Source organism: Cucurbita pepo, chromosome LG01 (assembly GCF_002806865.2).
Source record: "Cucurbita pepo subsp. pepo cultivar mu-cu-16 chromosome LG01, ASM280686v2, whole genome shotgun sequence".
Classification (NCBI taxonomy): Eukaryota; Viridiplantae; Streptophyta; class Magnoliopsida; order Cucurbitales; family Cucurbitaceae; genus Cucurbita; species Cucurbita pepo.
In genome coordinates, this window is record NC_036638.1 from 7,153,248 (window position 1) to 7,170,733 (window position 17,486).

General features: G+C 35.0%; 3 protein-coding genes across 4 annotated transcripts; 1 reads left to right on the plus strand and 2 right to left on the minus strand.

The window, feature by feature from the left end:
• The first annotated feature begins 45 nt into the window (after window positions 1-45).
• On the plus strand, window positions 46-2,777 carry LOC111790213 (transcription factor IIIA). 2 transcript variants are annotated; one of them, XM_023671065.1, is made up of 6 exons: window positions 46-208; window positions 693-827; window positions 1,513-1,795; window positions 1,889-2,127; window positions 2,220-2,363; window positions 2,450-2,777. In XM_023671065.1, the coding sequence occupies exons 2-6, from the start codon at window positions 693-695 to the stop codon at window positions 2,594-2,596; spliced, it is 948 nt and encodes a 315-aa protein (XP_023526833.1). In that variant the 5' UTR covers window positions 46-208; the 3' UTR covers window positions 2,597-2,777. The 2 variants fall into 2 exon arrangements, with proteins under 2 accessions (XP_023526833.1, XP_023526840.1); XM_023671072.1 differs by lacking the exon at window positions 46-208 and having other exon boundaries at window positions 1,229-1,795.
• A 6,922-nt stretch (window positions 2,778-9,699) lies between these two features.
• On the minus strand, window positions 9,700-11,682 carry LOC111790229 (trihelix transcription factor ASIL1). The gene is made up of 2 exons (XM_023671083.1): window positions 10,824-11,682; window positions 9,700-10,266 (listed from the first exon to the last, which is right to left on the minus strand). Exons 1-2 carry the CDS (start codon window positions 11,397-11,399, stop codon window positions 9,826-9,828), a joined length of 1,017 nt encoding a protein of 338 aa, XP_023526851.1. The 5' UTR covers window positions 11,400-11,682; the 3' UTR covers window positions 9,700-9,825.
• A 1,379-nt stretch (window positions 11,683-13,061) lies between these two features.
• On the minus strand, window positions 13,062-15,441 carry LOC111790237 (aspartyl protease AED3-like; the record flags this gene model as incomplete). The annotated part of the gene is given in 3 exon segments (XM_023671096.1): window positions 13,062-13,636; window positions 13,722-14,196; window positions 14,900-15,441. Coding segments are annotated over 3 exon segments (1,329 nt in total). The 3' UTR covers window positions 13,062-13,280.
• Window positions 15,442-17,486: the final 2,045 nt, after the last annotated feature.

Genomic DNA, 17,486 nt, shown 5'->3' on the forward strand with positions numbered 1-17,486 from the left:
TGTACCCCTTGGTGTGTATATATATGGCTTTCGTAAAGTTTGGAGGGAAGACGAGAGAAGCCGAGCAACACAGCTGAATTCTCAGTGGTGGACGTAGCTATTTCTGCAATTACTGTACCTTCGAGCCTCTTTCTTCCTTCCATCGTTGCCGTTGCAGCTGCTTGTTGGCATTCCAGCCACTGAAATCTCTCTGACGCACGTCCTGAAGGTGTGTCTGGATCTTGTGTTTTTATTCTTCTTCCTTTGTTCTCTTTGGATTCTTTCAATCAACTTCCAAGTAAGGTGAATTTGGAATTCGGTGGATTTTAAGTTGAAATCCTTCCGAATACGGGTCAACGAAACGGAGGGTCAGTGTTGTGTTCTGTTCAGATTTCGATTGAGTCTACATAGGCTAGGAATTTGTTCGTTTACATCGTTATTGACTGATTGAGGCTGGATTTGAGCATAGATTGCGATCTAGGTTTTCATTCAAAGTTGGCAAAGAATAGGTTCATGCTGGGAGTTATTGTTTGCGTTGGGGCTGTTTTAGGGGAGTTATTAGACAGATTAGGGTTTTATCCTGGAGCCTGACTGTCTTTTTGAAACGAAGGTTTTCTACGTTTTACCAAAAGGGATTTATTAATATTTATTTTATGACCGGAGGCAAATTGTTTATTTGAATGCATTATTTATTTACCTTATTCATTTTATAGATGGAGAGTGGGAAACATAATGATGAAGGAGGTGATAAGACAAAAAATGGAAAATCCAATATCTGCCAGGAATGTGGCGCTGAGTTCAGAAAACCTGCTTACTTGAAGCAACATATGCAAAGCCATTCGCTTGAGGTAGTTTCATTTACTTAATCATGTGATCCTTTGGTAATAGTACAGAAGTGTAGTTTATTTCATGTCTATATTGCTAGTTGTGTGCTAATGGATTCACCAGCATACTTATCATCCAAGGCGTTCAAGTTTGATCTATTTCAAGTGCAATATACTAATAGTTATGCAGAATATACATCATGATTCTTTGGTGGGCGGTTAATTTGCTTCATGAGGGTATCGATGGTCATCTAGATGCTTGCTTTTGGTTCCAATTACCCTTTCCGCTTCTCAAATATCGGATTGAAGGGAACTGTGTGATTTATTGTTTACATGGCTGTCCATCTGATTATGAATTATTTTAAAGTTCTTCATGTCAATTCAATTTTTTTTTTTTCTTGCATTGAAGTTGATTAGTTTTGCAGGAACAACTCCTTAAATATATTGAAATAATGTGATCCTGGATATATGAGCGTGAAGCATTGGATCCCACATTAAGAACTCCAAAATGCACGAGGCTGCATTTTCCTCACTTGATTGGATCAGTATCAGGTTGGGAGACCTCCTGAGAAGCTCCATCAAGTGGGCCTCGGTCACGCTACAGTAGTTTGAGGTTTGAAGTCTAGTAATTGAGAATGCTGTGGAAGAGGCTTTTTTTTAGCCAATACACTCAGAAGCTGACCAACTTTATTGCATTATTCTAATGCAGAGGCCATATATATGTTCCATAGATGGTTGTGAAGCTAGTTACAGAAGAAAGGATCATTTGACTCGCCACCTTCTCCATCATCAAGGATTGATAATCAAGTGCCCTATTGAAGGTTGTAGTCGTGAATTTGCATATATATCGTGTGTAAATAGACACTTAAAAGAATGCCATGAAGGAGGTGCTCCTCCCGAAGAATGTCAGAAGCAGTTTGTTTGCCCTGAAGATGGATGCGGGAAGGTTTTCCGATATGCCTCTCAACTGCAAAAGCATGAACATTCCCATTGTTAGTTCTAATCTAAAACTTTTATAATCACCTAGTTTTGACCATTTTTCTTAACATATTCATGTATTAATTTCAAATTCTCCTATTCTTCAGTTAAGCTAGACTCAATAGAGGCATGTTGTGCTGAACCGGGTTGTATGAAAACATTTACCAACAAGAAATGCCTCCAGGCTCATATGCAGTCCTGCCACCAATACATAAATTGTGAGATTTGTGGGGAAAAAAAATTGAGGAAGAACATGAAGCAACATCTACGACAAAAGCATGAAAGTCAAGGTTCACCAGAGGCAATTCCTTGTACGCATGAGGGCTGCAGTAAGGTTTTTTCAACAGTAAGTAGCCAGACTCTGTAAATTCTTCCATTGGTGAAACTACTTTTAGCTGAGCTATTGGGATGACATATTCTCTTCAATTAATCTCTCAGATTTCAAATCTCCACCAACACATGAAGGTCGTGCATCTCGGTGAAAAACCATTTGCTTGCGGTTTCCCTGGTTGTGGCATGAGATTTGGCTACAAGCATGTTCGAGATAATCATGAGAAGAAGGGCCAGCATGTTTACACTAATGTAAGTTCTCATTTGGTAAACTCTACAAGCACTTTTGACCTTCGGATAGATCGTTAAAGGGGAGCGTGTTGTTACTCTGTGATCAGGGGGATTTTGAAGCAGCTGATGAACAATTCCGGTCAAAGCCAAGGGGAGGGAGAAAAAGGATCCGTCCAACCGTTGAAATGCTTATAAGGAAGAGGATTACCCCCCCAAGTGAGTTGGATTTCATCATGATTGATGAGGAATGTTAAGTGTCTTGTCTGGTTTGTCTGAAGGCCTCTCTACTCGAAAGGAGCCAACCCCTTCTGTTCATTAAATGTATAGAATCTGTATTTTACAATGTAATCCCTCCCCTTACCACAAGCAAAATAGAAGACTCGTGTATTTTTTGTGTTCATTGGCAGTAAAATCCTCAAGTTCTTGGTTCCTTAAGAAATTCTTACATTTCTTCTTTTGGTTTCTATGAACTTTTTCTTGGCCTCAAGCAATGGCCAGTCGTCTACTGTTCCACGAAGTGTTTCTTTTGGTTTCTATGAGTTCAACAAGACGTGAGGGCTTTAAATCATGGACATTGATTGTTCATATCATAACGTGGTGCATGGAATCTAAAAGACTCCCATTTCATTTGATTGCCTTGCCTAACATATTGCCCAAAATTGCAAGAAAAAGAACCTTTTGGAGAGAGACGACGTGTAAGCATCTTTGGTTAGAATTTTTATAAATTTATAAGCCACAAGCTTAAAAGGTGGATCAAACCATCCTAGTTTGATCCAAGCTCGACCCAAAGTCAAAGTTTGACCATTGTTAAAAGTCATAATATATTTTAATTAATAAAAATAAAAAAATTGATAATGTTAAAAGTTATAAAAAGGAAAAAGAAAACATGCCTAAATTATACATCATATAATATACACATTCACAATGCCAAATATGCCTAAAAGGTGAAGGGAAGAGGAATTTTTATGATAATATTCAATTAATTTCATATGATTGAATGGCCAACCATTAGGAAACCAAACGTTTCATGTTAAACACTTGTCCATCCAACTTAAAGCCTTCAAATCAAAATTGAACACTACCATTTATGAACCAAAAACATCCTACTTTTATTATTAAAATGGTCCAAGAACTCATTTGATCGTTTGGGTTCTCTCTTCTTCTCTCGTTCTTTACCTCTAACCAATTGTAATTTTGTCTTATCTCGTTTCTCTTAGCACCCGTTGTTGATTCTCATTCCATCAAACAAGATGCTCGACAAGGAACTAGATTTGGAACGAGGAAGACTTGATAAGGTTTAAATGAGCTAGATGTTCTTCATATTTAGATCTAGGATGTGAATGCGTAGAGAATACAGAAGGCTAGACTTATAATAACACTGATGTTGAACTCAACATCAGTTAGTAGAGATTGTGGGAATGGTCGTAAAAGAAAAGAGAACAGACTATCACATCAGTCATCTGCATCTTAAAACAACAACATCATTAAAGTCTACTAAGCACATCAACCATCATGTCAATATATTATTAGGTTAAGTGATATTCAAAGAGACGAGAGATCGTTTAGAACATTTCTTCAATCTTGGAGACTGTTTTGAAATTTTAAAGACTAAATTTTTCGGTACCAATTTTACCCTCCATTTTAATTTTTATATTTATTAATACTTGTATAAAGAACCGAAAAAAAAAAAAGAAAAAAAAAACCTTAAACCAAATGCAATGCATGGATAATTAACATGTGAATCGTCGAAAAGAAAAGAGAGCAAATTGAACGGAATTTTACTCACTTGTTTCCGCTCGTGTGGGTGCGACGCGCCGCCACAACGAAATTTAGCGAAAAACGGGGGAGACCCCAAACTTATGCATTGAACTAGGACGATATGTCGTTTCCAAGCAACACCCTAAAAGAATCATATTTTTCTATTTTTATACTATTTTTTTCATTTTTCCATCAAGTTGTTTAATTCCCACCAACTAACCCTTCTTGGATTTTAACTCACCATATTTACCATTTCTTTTATTTCTTTTATTTTTTAAATGTCACATCATTCACCCCAGATATTTTTCTGACACGGTTCGAATAACGTAGAACATGAAATATTTTCTAAGATAGTTGAAATAATGTAAAGTTCGATCTTTTCTAAAACAGTCGAAATGATGTAAAGTTCGAGATATTTTTGAGACAGTTGGAATAACGGAGACAATTTTTTATTTTCTTAAGATCGGAGGTCAAATTTCTATATCCCAACCTGTGTTCTAACAAATAAATATTAAATGAAAAATAAATTAAATTTTTAATAACATACGAACCATACTTTGATACTTAGCTATATGTACACAAACAAGTAGGAATTACTTTATAACGTGACTTATTTTTATTAGCTAAAAATATGGTATAAGAAAAGCATGGCGTGTAAGCAAAGTATTGGATTTTACTTTGTAGTAAATACATTGAATAAATTTAAAAACATTAAGGAAAGTTATAAATTTGCTAAATTAATCCTTTCCTCACTTTGTATTTACTAAGAAAGATTATTTATATTTTTTTAGAGACAAATTATAAAATATTAATTATTGAAAGTCAATATTTATTACAAAAATGCCCAACTATTATTCTATTTATAATAATAATAATAATAATAATAACAAATTAATATTTATTAAAAATTTTAAAAAGTAGTGAAAATAATGACGTTATAATGACGTTATAAACAATGTATGAGTCGAGAGACCACTCATATAGTTTTTTAAAATTAATTTCAGCCAATAAAAAAATAAATAAATTAAATTTAGGGAAAAAAATGGTTATCCAAAAATATGAAATTGACCCTAATTTAGGATGGAGGAAAAAACGGTGAAAATTGGGGAAAATTGGAAAGGTTAGTAGGTGCCATTGCATCTTACCATAACATGCCAAATTTGACTTGTAATTTTATTCTATGAACCTAATTTTTAAAATTATATATATATAAAATTAGTATTAAATTATAAATTTAGTCGCTACAAAAATAATAAAAATAGATAAATTTATTAGACAAACACGACTCTTCACAATGGTAAGACCTTATTCCAATGGAGTTAGTATTTCTCACTTATAAATTCATGATCATTTCTTAAATTAAATAAAATATGTAGTTATGAAAAAGATAAAAAGGGAATCCAAATATTAAGAATTTGTTCGATTCTCCTTCCGTACAAGTACACCAAAATTTTAATATTCATTTTTTTTTTTTTTGAAAAAGACAATATTTAGATTTAACTAAATTATTTTATTAATAAATGGTGTTATTGACACGTCGGCATCAGAAACGATGTCGTTTTCTTCTCTGAATTATTTATGATACAAAGAACGGATGCCAAAATCCCATCAGGAAATAAATAAAAACAAAACCAACGGAATCACTGAAAACCCATTTAAAAAATATATATATAAAAATAAATTATTTTAATTTTTATGATTAATTAAATTAATATGTCAACGTCCATGTCGATATCGAGATGAAACTATTGATAAAATATCTCTATAACATGACCGATATTTATGTAAATAAAACAATATTTTTGAATATTACATCATTATTGTGTGAAATTTAAATAAAAGAAATATGGATATATACAATCTAGATTTTGTAGTTATTTTATGATATGAAGTGTGGGGTTGTTTTGTTTGTAGGCTTTTTATTCAATGAATTTATTTAATTATATGTCTTTTTTTAATTTATTTAGAAAAATCCTAATAAATCTCAACTTCCAATACTTCATTATTTGAGATATAATTATATTTGTTTCACTAATTTAATAATATTTATATACTTTTACAATTTTTAAAAGTACTTAGGTACTTTAAGTGTCCTTAAAAAATAATATAATTTTATAATATGGTTTCGAGTATTTTATTTTTGGAATATTATGTGAATTGAATTTTATAATATGATTTTGAGTATTTTATTTGTGGAATATTACGTGATTTGTTGTTTATTACAGAATCCTTTAATTTAATTTTACAAAAGATTATAGTTAAGACAAAAATAAATAAGTAATGGCCACATGAGCAAATATTATCCTTTTTGGATTTTTCCCTTCAGACTTTTCCTCAAGGCTTTAAAACGGTCATTATAAAGGGTGTTTTGTTCTCCTCCCCAACCAATATGGGACGTTACAATCCACCTCCTTCGGGGCCCAACGTCCTCGCTGACACTCTTTCCTTTTTCCAATCAATGTGGGAGTATCACCAAATTCACCCCATTTCAGGGCCCAGCGTCCTTACTGACACATCGCCTTGTGTCTACCCCATTCGGAGAATAGCGAGAAGGCTGACACATCGTCCAGTGTCTGGCTCTGATACCATTAATTATGATGTCCCACATTAGTTGGAGAGGAGAACAAAACACCCTTTACAAGGGTGTGGAAACCTTATCTAGTATACGCGTTTTAAAGCATTGAGGGGAAGCTCAAAAAGGACAATATCTACTAGCGGTTGATCTGGACCGTTACAAACTAACATGAACGGTTATTCAGATATTTGAAAACTAAAATAATATTTTGATTTAAATAAATTAAAAGGGACATAAATATATTAATTAAATAAAATAAACGTTAGAAATTACATCAACGGAAATGACAAAGCTAATGTATATGCATGTGGATAGCATTGAAGCCTAAAATTTAATATGGTACAATGAACATTTATTATTATTATTATTATTAAAAGATAAAAATTAATTTCCCATTAATATGATTAAATAAATAAAGAAAAGAGTTTAAAATCAAAGAAAACACGCATCTGTGGGTCCCAGAAGGTAGAAAATCAAACGGCGGTGATTTATTTCGTCGTCACACAGATGCATGCACGCGCCGCCCTCCAGAAACGCTTTTTCCATTTTATTTTTTAATTTTAGATAATCAGAGGTCCAGACGCCTATATAAACCCCCACCCACCACAACTTCTCCGCCTCCGTTAACTTCGATCCAGAATTCCAAAAAATCCAAAATCGCCGCCTTCATCGGATTCTTGTCGCACTCAACGCCGCCGCTCAGGGACATGATACAATCTCCTGCCGCCGGAAAATAGCTATGGTACGTTGCTTCAATTTAGTGTCCATTTTCATCCTCGCCGCCGTTGCGGTCTCGATGGTAGTTCTGCCGTTGGTTCTTCCGCCGCTGCCTCCCCCTCCGATTGTGCTTCTCTTCTTTCCGGTTGGACTCATGGCGGCGCTCCTCATCCTCGCCTTTTCTCCCTCCGATGTCGGCGTCGATAATTTCGATTTATGACGGAAATTTTAGTAACATTGTGCCTTCCGGCGGCCGGCGATCTTTTTTTTTTTTTTTTTTTTTTNTTTTTACTATATTCGATGTAGAAAATGAAGGTTAAAAAAAAAGTGAAAATAATGAAAATAATTTTTTTATTACTATTCTGAGTTTTTCGGTAATGTTTTTTTTTCCTTATGGTGTTTATATTTAATTGGTGTGTAATAAAATTCCAAATCTTTAATTTTATATTAAATAGAAAATGGATAATTTCAAAATTTTATTATGACTTAATTTTAATTATAAATTCAATTGGAGATAAATTTTACTCGGTAAAAAAAGTTAGAATTTACTTTAAAAATTATTTACATTGATTTATTAACGTATCTTTCTTTATTAAGGTGTTATATGTTATATTATTTAAAACTTTGTAACGTGCGTATATATAAGTGGAAGAAGGCACGTGGAAAAAGTATTGTGGTGGAAAAAAGAGAACTATACGGGTCTCTAGGAACAAATTTTTATTGACTATTAACATTTACAACGCTTAAATTTATATATATTTATTCTTTTGCATAAATACCCTTTAAAAAGTTTTTTTTTTTTTTTACAAAAATGAATATATATTAATGGCTTTTTTAAAGGGTAATATATTCCCTAATCATAGTATATAATTATTCGGAAGAAATTTATAAATTTGTCCACTTTTTGGTACGGTATTGAATTAAATTTTTTATTATATGATGGAAGTGATATTTTATATATCTAGAAGTAGCTAAATTAAAAATCGAAACATGAACCGATTGATGAGAAGAAAAAAATGTGGCAAATAAGAGTTGAGAAATATATATTATCTAATTATAGTATATCGTTAATCCCAAGAAATTTTCTAAACTTGGCCACTTTTTACCACGGTATTAAATTTATATTTATATATATGATGTGATGGACGTGACATTATTATATATCTAACCACATAAAGATTGTTTTAACTAATTTGAAAATTAAAATTTTAATCTGAATAATAAAGTTTAAAATATTTTTAATAGCATTTCTTCCTCTATTTTACTATTAATTATTTCTTAATGATATCATGTGAAAATTGATGTGATGTCACCCAAATTTTGTGGGCTTTCAATTGGGTCAATAAGCAAATTTTAATGGGCCGACGGCCCATTTTCTCTTTAATATGTTGTTTAATATATATTATTTTTTTATTTCCTTGAAATTATGTTTATTAATTTTAGAGTTCAAAAACTATAGATTTGGAGATTAAATTATCATAATTACTAAAATTAGTTATAAGATCGAGTTCAAAGCTGGTAGAGACCTAAGGCCCGTCGATAAGGCCCCAGTTATAAGATCGAGTCAAGATTAGGGTAGAATTGGTCGAAGGCTGAAAAAGGACAATCAAATCCAAATGGACCGTTGATGCAATCGTTTTCCTTTACCTACAACATGCCAAGAACCCTAATGAGATTCTCGACAAACTCTAATCTAGTCTTTTGTCTAAGCTGTTGACAAACCCGAGACTCGCTTGGACATGAAAGTATAGGTAGCTTAGTGTCACAATCGCACTCTTGATGACAGCGAACTTGCGACTATGCGACACTCACTTTCCAACGTCAAGTGAGCTAAGCCAATTCGTTCTTATGTCCCCTACAACCAAGTGACGTATGCTCGAGCCTCTAGCCTCGGTTTAAGAAAACGAAGGCAGAGAGATTTTTGAAAGAGACGTTATATATGCAAGTAAGAGAGTAACAACAACAGCTCACAGTCTATAACTTTTTGGTAGGGGACAATTAGTCATATCCCCAAATAGTACATTCGGAGTCATTTCATGTCTGGCAGACCTAGACATGATTTTTCCAAAACTTCATACTTCCTAGAAATACAAAAGTAAAACACTAGAACATGGAAAAACATAAAGGGTTTGGTTTATCATAGGTATGCGGCCACGAGCAACACGTCTTGGACGAACATGACCGTGACACTTAGCACCACATTAATGCACCATTCTCATTTGACCGGATATCGTTCAATTTCATTCAATTTCTACTTTCATACAAACTCACAGTAGATCGAATTTCAACATCAATAACATCAAACGATTAGTAAAAAAGCGATATTTTTATACGCGAAATGAAAGAGAAGGTTACATTGATTGATATTAATAGGAGTTATATGTTACTATGAGATTGATATCAATTTTATTATTGGATGAATAAAAATTGAAGTTAAGTTCTACCAATCCTTAGTGAAGAATCTATAGGTTTGGTAGCAGATGCAAAGAGCTTAGCAATCTCCAATTGAGTATTTGCAATGATCTGTGTTCTTTTGAGATCCATTTCGCCTCTTTTAGCCTCTGCTTCAGCTCTCATCTTTTCAATATCTTTTATCATCTCCATTCGAGCTTGCTCCGATCGCACCACGACCTCGGCCAACCACCGTATGCTCCCGGCGATCTGCTCCAACGAATCCTCGGTCGACAGCCTCGTCGACTTATTCTTCTTCTTGCTGTTCTTCATTTTTGTTGGTTGTTTAGGCCTCATTGATACCTTATCTTTGTCACTGTATACTATTGCTGGTGTGCTACTGTCTGTCTCTATTACCATCTTCTTGCTCTTCTCTGATAACTCATCTGATTCATCTCTTCTTCCATTATCAACCCCATCCTCCTGCAATCATTTTTACTTTCCTACTTTAATTCTTCAACAAAAACGCTCAAATCAACAACTCCGGACAAATTTGATAAAAAAATTAAAGTAACCATTTGATAAAGAGGTTGGTTCAAAACATTCGATGACTTCAGAAATCAAATCTGCCCAATTCAACCCTTTAGGTTCGACATAAATTTATTTGAGTTAGGTTGAATTCAAATAAATAAAAATTTTATGGATTGAGATGGTTAAACCAAATCCATTCAAATTTATTATTAATTATAAAAATACAATTATATATATATATTTTATTGTTTTATTTAATTATATAATTATTTTTTATTATTTATTATCGGATCACTCTTAAAAATAAATTTTAATAAATTAAATAAATAATTTGAATTAGATCCTTGATTTAATAAATTTGAGTTCAAATTATTAAATTAAAGGTAAAAAAATGTTTGCTGATTTAATTTGAAATCTTACTAAAATTTCAAATAATTTATTGACTATAAAAAAAAAAAAAAAAAAAAAAAAAANAAAAAAAGAAAACGGGAATTAAGGGAAGTTGATACCTTAGGATTAATCCGATCAACACCATTGGACCCAAGGGAGTTTTGCGCCGGCAGAAACGGCGGTGGAGCGGGAGGTGGTGGGGGAGGATCCAGAAGAATGACCGGCGTCGGAGGCGGCGGTGGAGGGGTGAGGGTGTTTCCCCGGAGCAAGAGATGAAGGCGGTGGTACAAGGGCCAGGAGGAGGCGGCGGAGGCAGATTCAGAGCGGTACCTTTTTTTCATGGACTCAATTTTATTCTTACACTGGGTTTGAGTTTTGGGGGATTTGGTAAAATCGGCCCTTGAAGAGACATGGCGGGCCACGTCTTCCCAATCATGACCCTTCAATTTGGCTCTGTTTCTAAGGACCCATTTCGATTCATAAGCCTCCAGCAGGGTGGACACTGCGCCTTCGCTCCATTCATCTCGTTTCAGCCGGTCCCCGGCGCCGGTGGTGGAAGCAGGGGGTTTTTTGGGAGATGGGGTTTCGGCGGCGGCGTCGACGGCGGAGGGGAGGTGGTGGTGGTGGTTAAATAGTAGAGAAGGGGAGGTGGTTTCTGAGTTGAGTGGGGATGAAGGAGTGGGTTTGATCTCCATGGGAGTGAGAGATAGGGGGAAGAGAAAATTGAAGGGTTTAAGTTTTAAAGTTATAAAGTTGCAAGCTTTATTGTTACTTAGCTGCTAACATCTTTAAAGACTAAAACCACTAGCATTCTAGTGAGAGAAAGAGAATACCCTTGCTAGTGGCCAACTATAGAGACAACCAAACTCGATGGTCTCGACCAGCTTCACTCGTGTGATTTACGTCTATTCTCAAGGGTAAGGGTAGGGTTGTATTTTTACTCTCAATCTGGAAGAGGGTATCAGTGAATTCTCGAGACACAAAGTTTATGATAAAAAAGAACCTCTAAAACTTTAGCCAGTGCGTTAGTGTTCTTAGTCTAGCTAGCACAATATATGTTCATGATTAAAGGTTCAAAAGTTCGAATCTTTGTGAGTCAATAATTTTGACAAATTATGAATTACCGTAAACGTGTTGGGTTTGGATTGGAATCTAAAATATTTGAAAAAATAAAATGAGAAAGAGACATGGAACCACTAGCATTTGGGAGGGGAAAAGGCAATAAAAGGTAAGTGGGCAACCTAAAGGGAAAATGAATTCATATCACCTCTTCCCTTTGCCTCTTAGCTTTGATATCAAGCCAACTCCATCAATATCCATTTAGCATATATGTCTTTTTTTTTATATATAATATTACTCAATATTCTACAAAAAAAAAAAAAAAAAAAATTAAATGTTTAAAATTGAATTATAAATATCATAAGATTTAATTTTAATTTGATTTTGATGATAAAATGGTAATTATTTATAAATTATTAAATTATGATTAAGTTTATTGGAATAAATGGTTACCCAAACTATAGGTTTTTTTTTTATTATATTCTTCGTAAAAGGGAAAAAAAAGAGTGGTGGGAGAGTAATAAGGTAGTGGGACAAGCACATGGGTTTGTCGACCACTCTAATTCACCATCACCGTCACCACCACCATTACCACTAACTTAACTGGTAGTACCATCTCCACCATCACCACCACCATCACGACCAGCTAATGTGGTAGGAAATTAAAACCCTAAAACGAATTAACCCTAGAAATTTTATAGGTCGCACTTTTTTGGATGCTCCTCCTCTCTTTTCAAACCCTTTTGCTTTATACTTTTTTTTTTTTTATGGAAATAAATGAAAATTAAGTAAAATAATAATTATCTATATTTTAGTTTTTTATTTAAAAAAAATAAGTTTGTAAATATTAATTCTACTCTAGAGCTTATTTTTTCGATATGAAAAGAAAAAAAAAATTATTTTATAAAATTGCCATAAATGATAATCCAAGGGGTAATCTATTTTGAAAATGTTTTATGTACTTTAGTTATTTAATATACAAAAAAAATTTAAAAATAAAAAATGTCAACCTTTCTAAATATTGGCATTTCCACTATTTCTTAGAAAGGAATAATCAAAACCCATCATCATTTCTTAGTTGAAAATTTGTTTCAATTTAATAATTTATACAATTATTTTTACTTTCGATATTATCCGTTTCAGCCCGTTACATATCACGGTCAGCCTCACGATTTTAAAACGCGTCTATTAATAAAGGATTTTTACGTTCTTGTAAAAAATGATTCGTTTTCGTCTCTAACCGACTTGAGATCTAACATTAGATCGTCGTAATGGCTTAAGTTATTAGTGGTAGACTGAAAAAAAAAAAGCTTTGCTTTTAAGACATCCATGATATAATAAGCTAAAACCTTAAGAATCCCAAACAACACAACTATAAAAACAGCCATGTAAAATTACTACTTTACCCTTTCCCCCATCCCCCCACCAAACCATAATGACCACACATTCTTATTATTCTAAAACCAACAAAAATAAATATCGCCGGAGCTGGAGATGATACGGCGGACGACGGCGGTTTAAGAGCAGGGTTCGCGGGCGACGCCGATTCGGGAATTGGGAACGTCGAAGAGAATGCGGTGGTTCTGCTGCTGCATGCTGGCAATGACGTTGAGTACGGAGTTGACGTTATCCGGGGCGGCGGCCATGGCGAGGCAGGTGGTGGTTCCGGCGGAGCTGTGGAGGAGGAAGTTGTCCGGCGGAAGAGTGACGTTCATTCCGGCGAACATGAAGGTTATGGTGGGAGAGATGATGGGGACTGTGTAGCACGTGTCGAAGCCGCCGAGGGATGAGATGGTTGCGTTGCCTATTCTTCGCCGGAATTCGTTCCTCACCGCCGTATACGCCGGTGCCACCAGCCTTGTGAATGTCGTCCCTGAATTAAAGATATTTTCAAAATTAAAAGTGTATTTTTATTAATTTAGTTTAAATATATTTTTAAAATCTATTTAAAACGATACCGGAGTCGATGATGGTGCCGGCGCCGGTGGCGGAGTTAAAAGCAAGAGCAGAGGGAGGAATATCGACGATTCGCCGGCCGACTCTGATGGCGATTAGATTCACATAATACAAAGACGACCGCCTCGGGTTTCGGAGCAGCGGCGTGTACTTAATCCTCTTGGGCTGGGCCACAGGCCCAAGACGCAACGACCCAGAAAAGCCGGTCGATTTGAAGCTCGGAAGGCAGTACGAGAATGTGGACCGGTACAGACTCTGGCTCTGGCCCAAAAGCGATAATGGGCCTCGACCCAGGCCCAATAGTCCCTGCGGCGGCACTGAACTACCCGTCGCCTTCGTGATGCACCCAAATGTGTAAGCCGGAACCGAGTCGTTGGCCAGAGTTATGTTGTCTTGAACCAGATCCGCCGCTACAGTCGAGCTTCCGTACGTCAAGTTGAAGCCGCACGAGCTACTGCTGCAACTGGGGTTCGGTACCTGATAAACAAAAGGGTCACGTGCGACGTTTAATAATACGATTTAAGTATTGTTGGGAAGAAGTTTTTTGGCCCGTGACTGAACGTTCCCGTCGGTGACTCACTGACAGTCATAGATTGTAGAGAAAGCCAAAAATGAAAAAATAAATAAATAATTTATTATTTAACTTTTACCGAAATTAATTCCTTTCTTTTTAAATAATTTAAGAAATAGTTGATTTGTTACATGATTGACGTGATAAAGAGGGGCTCGTATCACGAGGAATGGAGTTTTGGACACACGTGTCACCTTCAAGGAAAGGACACTGGCACGTGGGAACATGGATTTGATTCTACAAAAGCATCCGAAGTTCTTATTAATTTTCAAAAAAAAATATATTCAATTAATTTATTTTATTGGATTTAGAAATAAAATTAAAAGTATTTTTTTTAAGGAAAAAAAAGCATAATAAAGAGGGGAACCCCACATATTACCAACTAAAAGGGGAATGCTATGTGGGTGAATAAAGGTAGGTTTATAATCATTGAATATTCCAACGGATATCTGGCCTCTCCACCGATACAGGCGGCGCGTGAGCGCGTGCACTTCGATAATAAAGGTTTGATGTAGAATATGGGAATTGAAATGCCCCCACATTGGTGAGTTGGAAAAATAAAAGCAGCAAAAATTGAAAATTGATTTGAAATAGAACAGAGGAAGGTACCTGGTTGCATTGAGGGGATCGGCAGGGGAGGGGGCGGAAGGAGGAGGACTTATCGGAGGAGAAGACGGTGGTGGAAGGGCAGCCGACACAGCCGGAACAGGGAATCCAAGCGGCGTCGTTGCTGGTATCGAGGGCCATGAGGAGGGTCTGAGCAGGGGTGCCGATCTTGGCCCGGACCACGAAGGTGGGGCTCTGGATGAGCTGGCGGGCGGAGGAAATGGGGGCGACGGACTTGCGGGCGACAAGGGAGGACAGGAATTGGAGGCGGGCTTGGTCCTTGGCCTGCATTTGGAGCACATTGTCGGCCCATGACAGTGGCTTGGAGGGGCGGAAGGGGGAACAGGGGCTGAAAATGTGGAACACTTGGAGGGTGGAGCTGCGGTCGGCGGCGGCGTTGCAGTTGGGGTGTTGGTGGTGGTGGTGGTGGTGGAGGGATTCGGCGGATATGGATAGGAGAAGGAGGAGGAGAGCGAGGAAGAAGGGGGATTTTGTCTTCATGCCTTCAATTTGGGACTGAGAGAGTGTGGAAGTGAAGAAAGGGTATGTGGGGAAGAATGTGAGACAAGATATTTATAGAAAACAATTTAATCTTAATTAATTAAATTTTTATTTTTCTTCTAATATATTAAGTTAAAAAAAATAATAATGAAATTTCTATAAAATGTAATATGAATATAAAATTAGAAGTATTATTATTTTTTTTATTTTTTAATTAAAGGAGTTAGTAAGGTTGAAATACCTATTGTATATGTTTTAAACTTAACCGACCTAATGGTTAGCTTTCAAATAATAATGGGCCTTCCAAATTGGAAGCATTCCGAAACAAGTGGTAATTGAGTAAAATATGTTGACCATTGAAACAAGTACAAGTGGTAATAAATGAAAGGATGTTAACCGTAATTAGAGATGTTCACAAGATGAGGTGGGGACGGAGAAGCCTTATTCATCTTCATTCCTGTCACCTATTTCATTAACTATTATCTGAGAAATTCTCTATTTATTTTTGCATGGACCACAATGGGTCCTTGTCTACTCAAGCATGTACGTTTATTATTACAAAAACTCAATTAAATGCATTAGAACTTTAAAAACATAAAAACTTTTGAAACTTATAATTTAATTTAAAAAGACTATCTTTGAAAATATATTTTATATTTATAGTAAGTGAGGCAAGGATGAAGACGAAGAAGCATACTGTATATATAATTCTCATTTTCGGTCTAAATGGAGAATTCCCATTTACATAGGACAGGTACCCACGAGCACCAATTATGTGGATTATATAGACATCACCAACGATCTACCGTAAATAGTATCGGTCAATGAACCAAATTTATTCTATGTGAGAATGGAAAATTTGATTGTAAAGGAGAATTTGAGGGTAAATATTGAGTGGGAAATAGAATTATGGGAGAATAATATAGTTTAATTGATGGTGTGGGGATGGAATCATGATGAACATAGGGTGTGTTTGGGTAACAGACTGGATTCCATTTATATTTCTATGGTTGGACCTCTCATGCCTATGCCCCCCTTTATCACACACCATGTCTCCTTCCCCATCCCTCTCTTTCAATTATAAAAAATTTAGTCATGTACTCCGAGTTTCTTTCAGAAGAATTCAATTTTTCGTTTAATTTTATAGTTTTGTCGAACTATTGATAAGGTTTGTTTTTGGCAACCAAACATCGCTGGTGCAGGATCCAAACTTGTTCGTGCATGCATGTTCAATCGTTGCGACACAACGTTGCATCTCATTGTCAGTTCAGTTCCCAACAACACGACCCATGCATGGGACATATCGACCATCTTGGTTTGTTTGGACACATTCGTTGAGAACTGACCCATGTGTCTTGATCATTTCACTCGGACATCCTAAACATTCATCCATTTGAGTTCTTTAAATCATTTATCATTTTGATGAAAGTTAATTGGAAAGAGATCTAATCTGGCTCAAATGCCATGATTATATATATTAACATTATTAAATTAAAGTGAGATCTTCATCATATTCCTTTTAATAAAAAAAACAAAAATGTTATTATTATTATTATTATTATTATTATTATTATTATTATTATTATTATTTTGTTTTACTTGGGAAGCTCCCACTTGAAATGGGAATAAAACCCAAATAAAGAGAGATTTATTAATTCTGAAATTTTGTATTATGAGTTGGGGATCAGATCTCTGCTTCCAATCCATATCTTACATTAAATACAAAAATTATTAATATATACTAACAAATTATAATGATTTCATTTTTTTTATTATTTTTATTTTTAACAATTCAATTTATAAATATTATTTTCCCCTTTCTTTTTTTTATTACACTATTAAATAATATATTATTGGTTAAAATACTATTAAGGTGGAGTAATAGTATTTTTCCCTACTTTTACAATTTAGAAGAGAATGGTAATACAGTGTAACAACAACACACATTATTTGTTTTGACCGGTTACATATCATTGTTAGCCTCACTATTTCAAAATGTGTCTACTAATAAGAGGTTTCCAGACTCTTGTAACAGTTTGAAATATGCCAATATTTTAAAAAAAATTGTTCGACAGAGTTGTTGTTTTCT

Coding starts and splice junctions, on each gene's coding strand:
- LOC111790213 (XM_023671065.1), top strand. CDS start 693: ATGGAGAGTGGGAAACATAATGATGAAGGAGGTGATAAGACAAAAAAT. Junction 828..1,512: donor TGCAAAGCCATTCGCTTGAG/GTAGTTTCATTT, acceptor ATTCTAATGCAG/AGGCCATATATATGTTCCAT. Junction 1,796..1,888: donor AAAGCATGAACATTCCCATT/GTTAGTTCTAAT, acceptor CCTATTCTTCAG/TTAAGCTAGACTCAATAGAG.
- LOC111790229 (XM_023671083.1), bottom strand. CDS start 11,399: ATGGAGATCAAACCCACTCCTTCATCCCCACTCAACTCAGAAACCACC. Junction 10,267..10,823: donor TTGATCGGATTAATCCTAAG/GTATCAACTTCC, acceptor AAATGATTGCAG/GAGGATGGGGTTGATAATGG.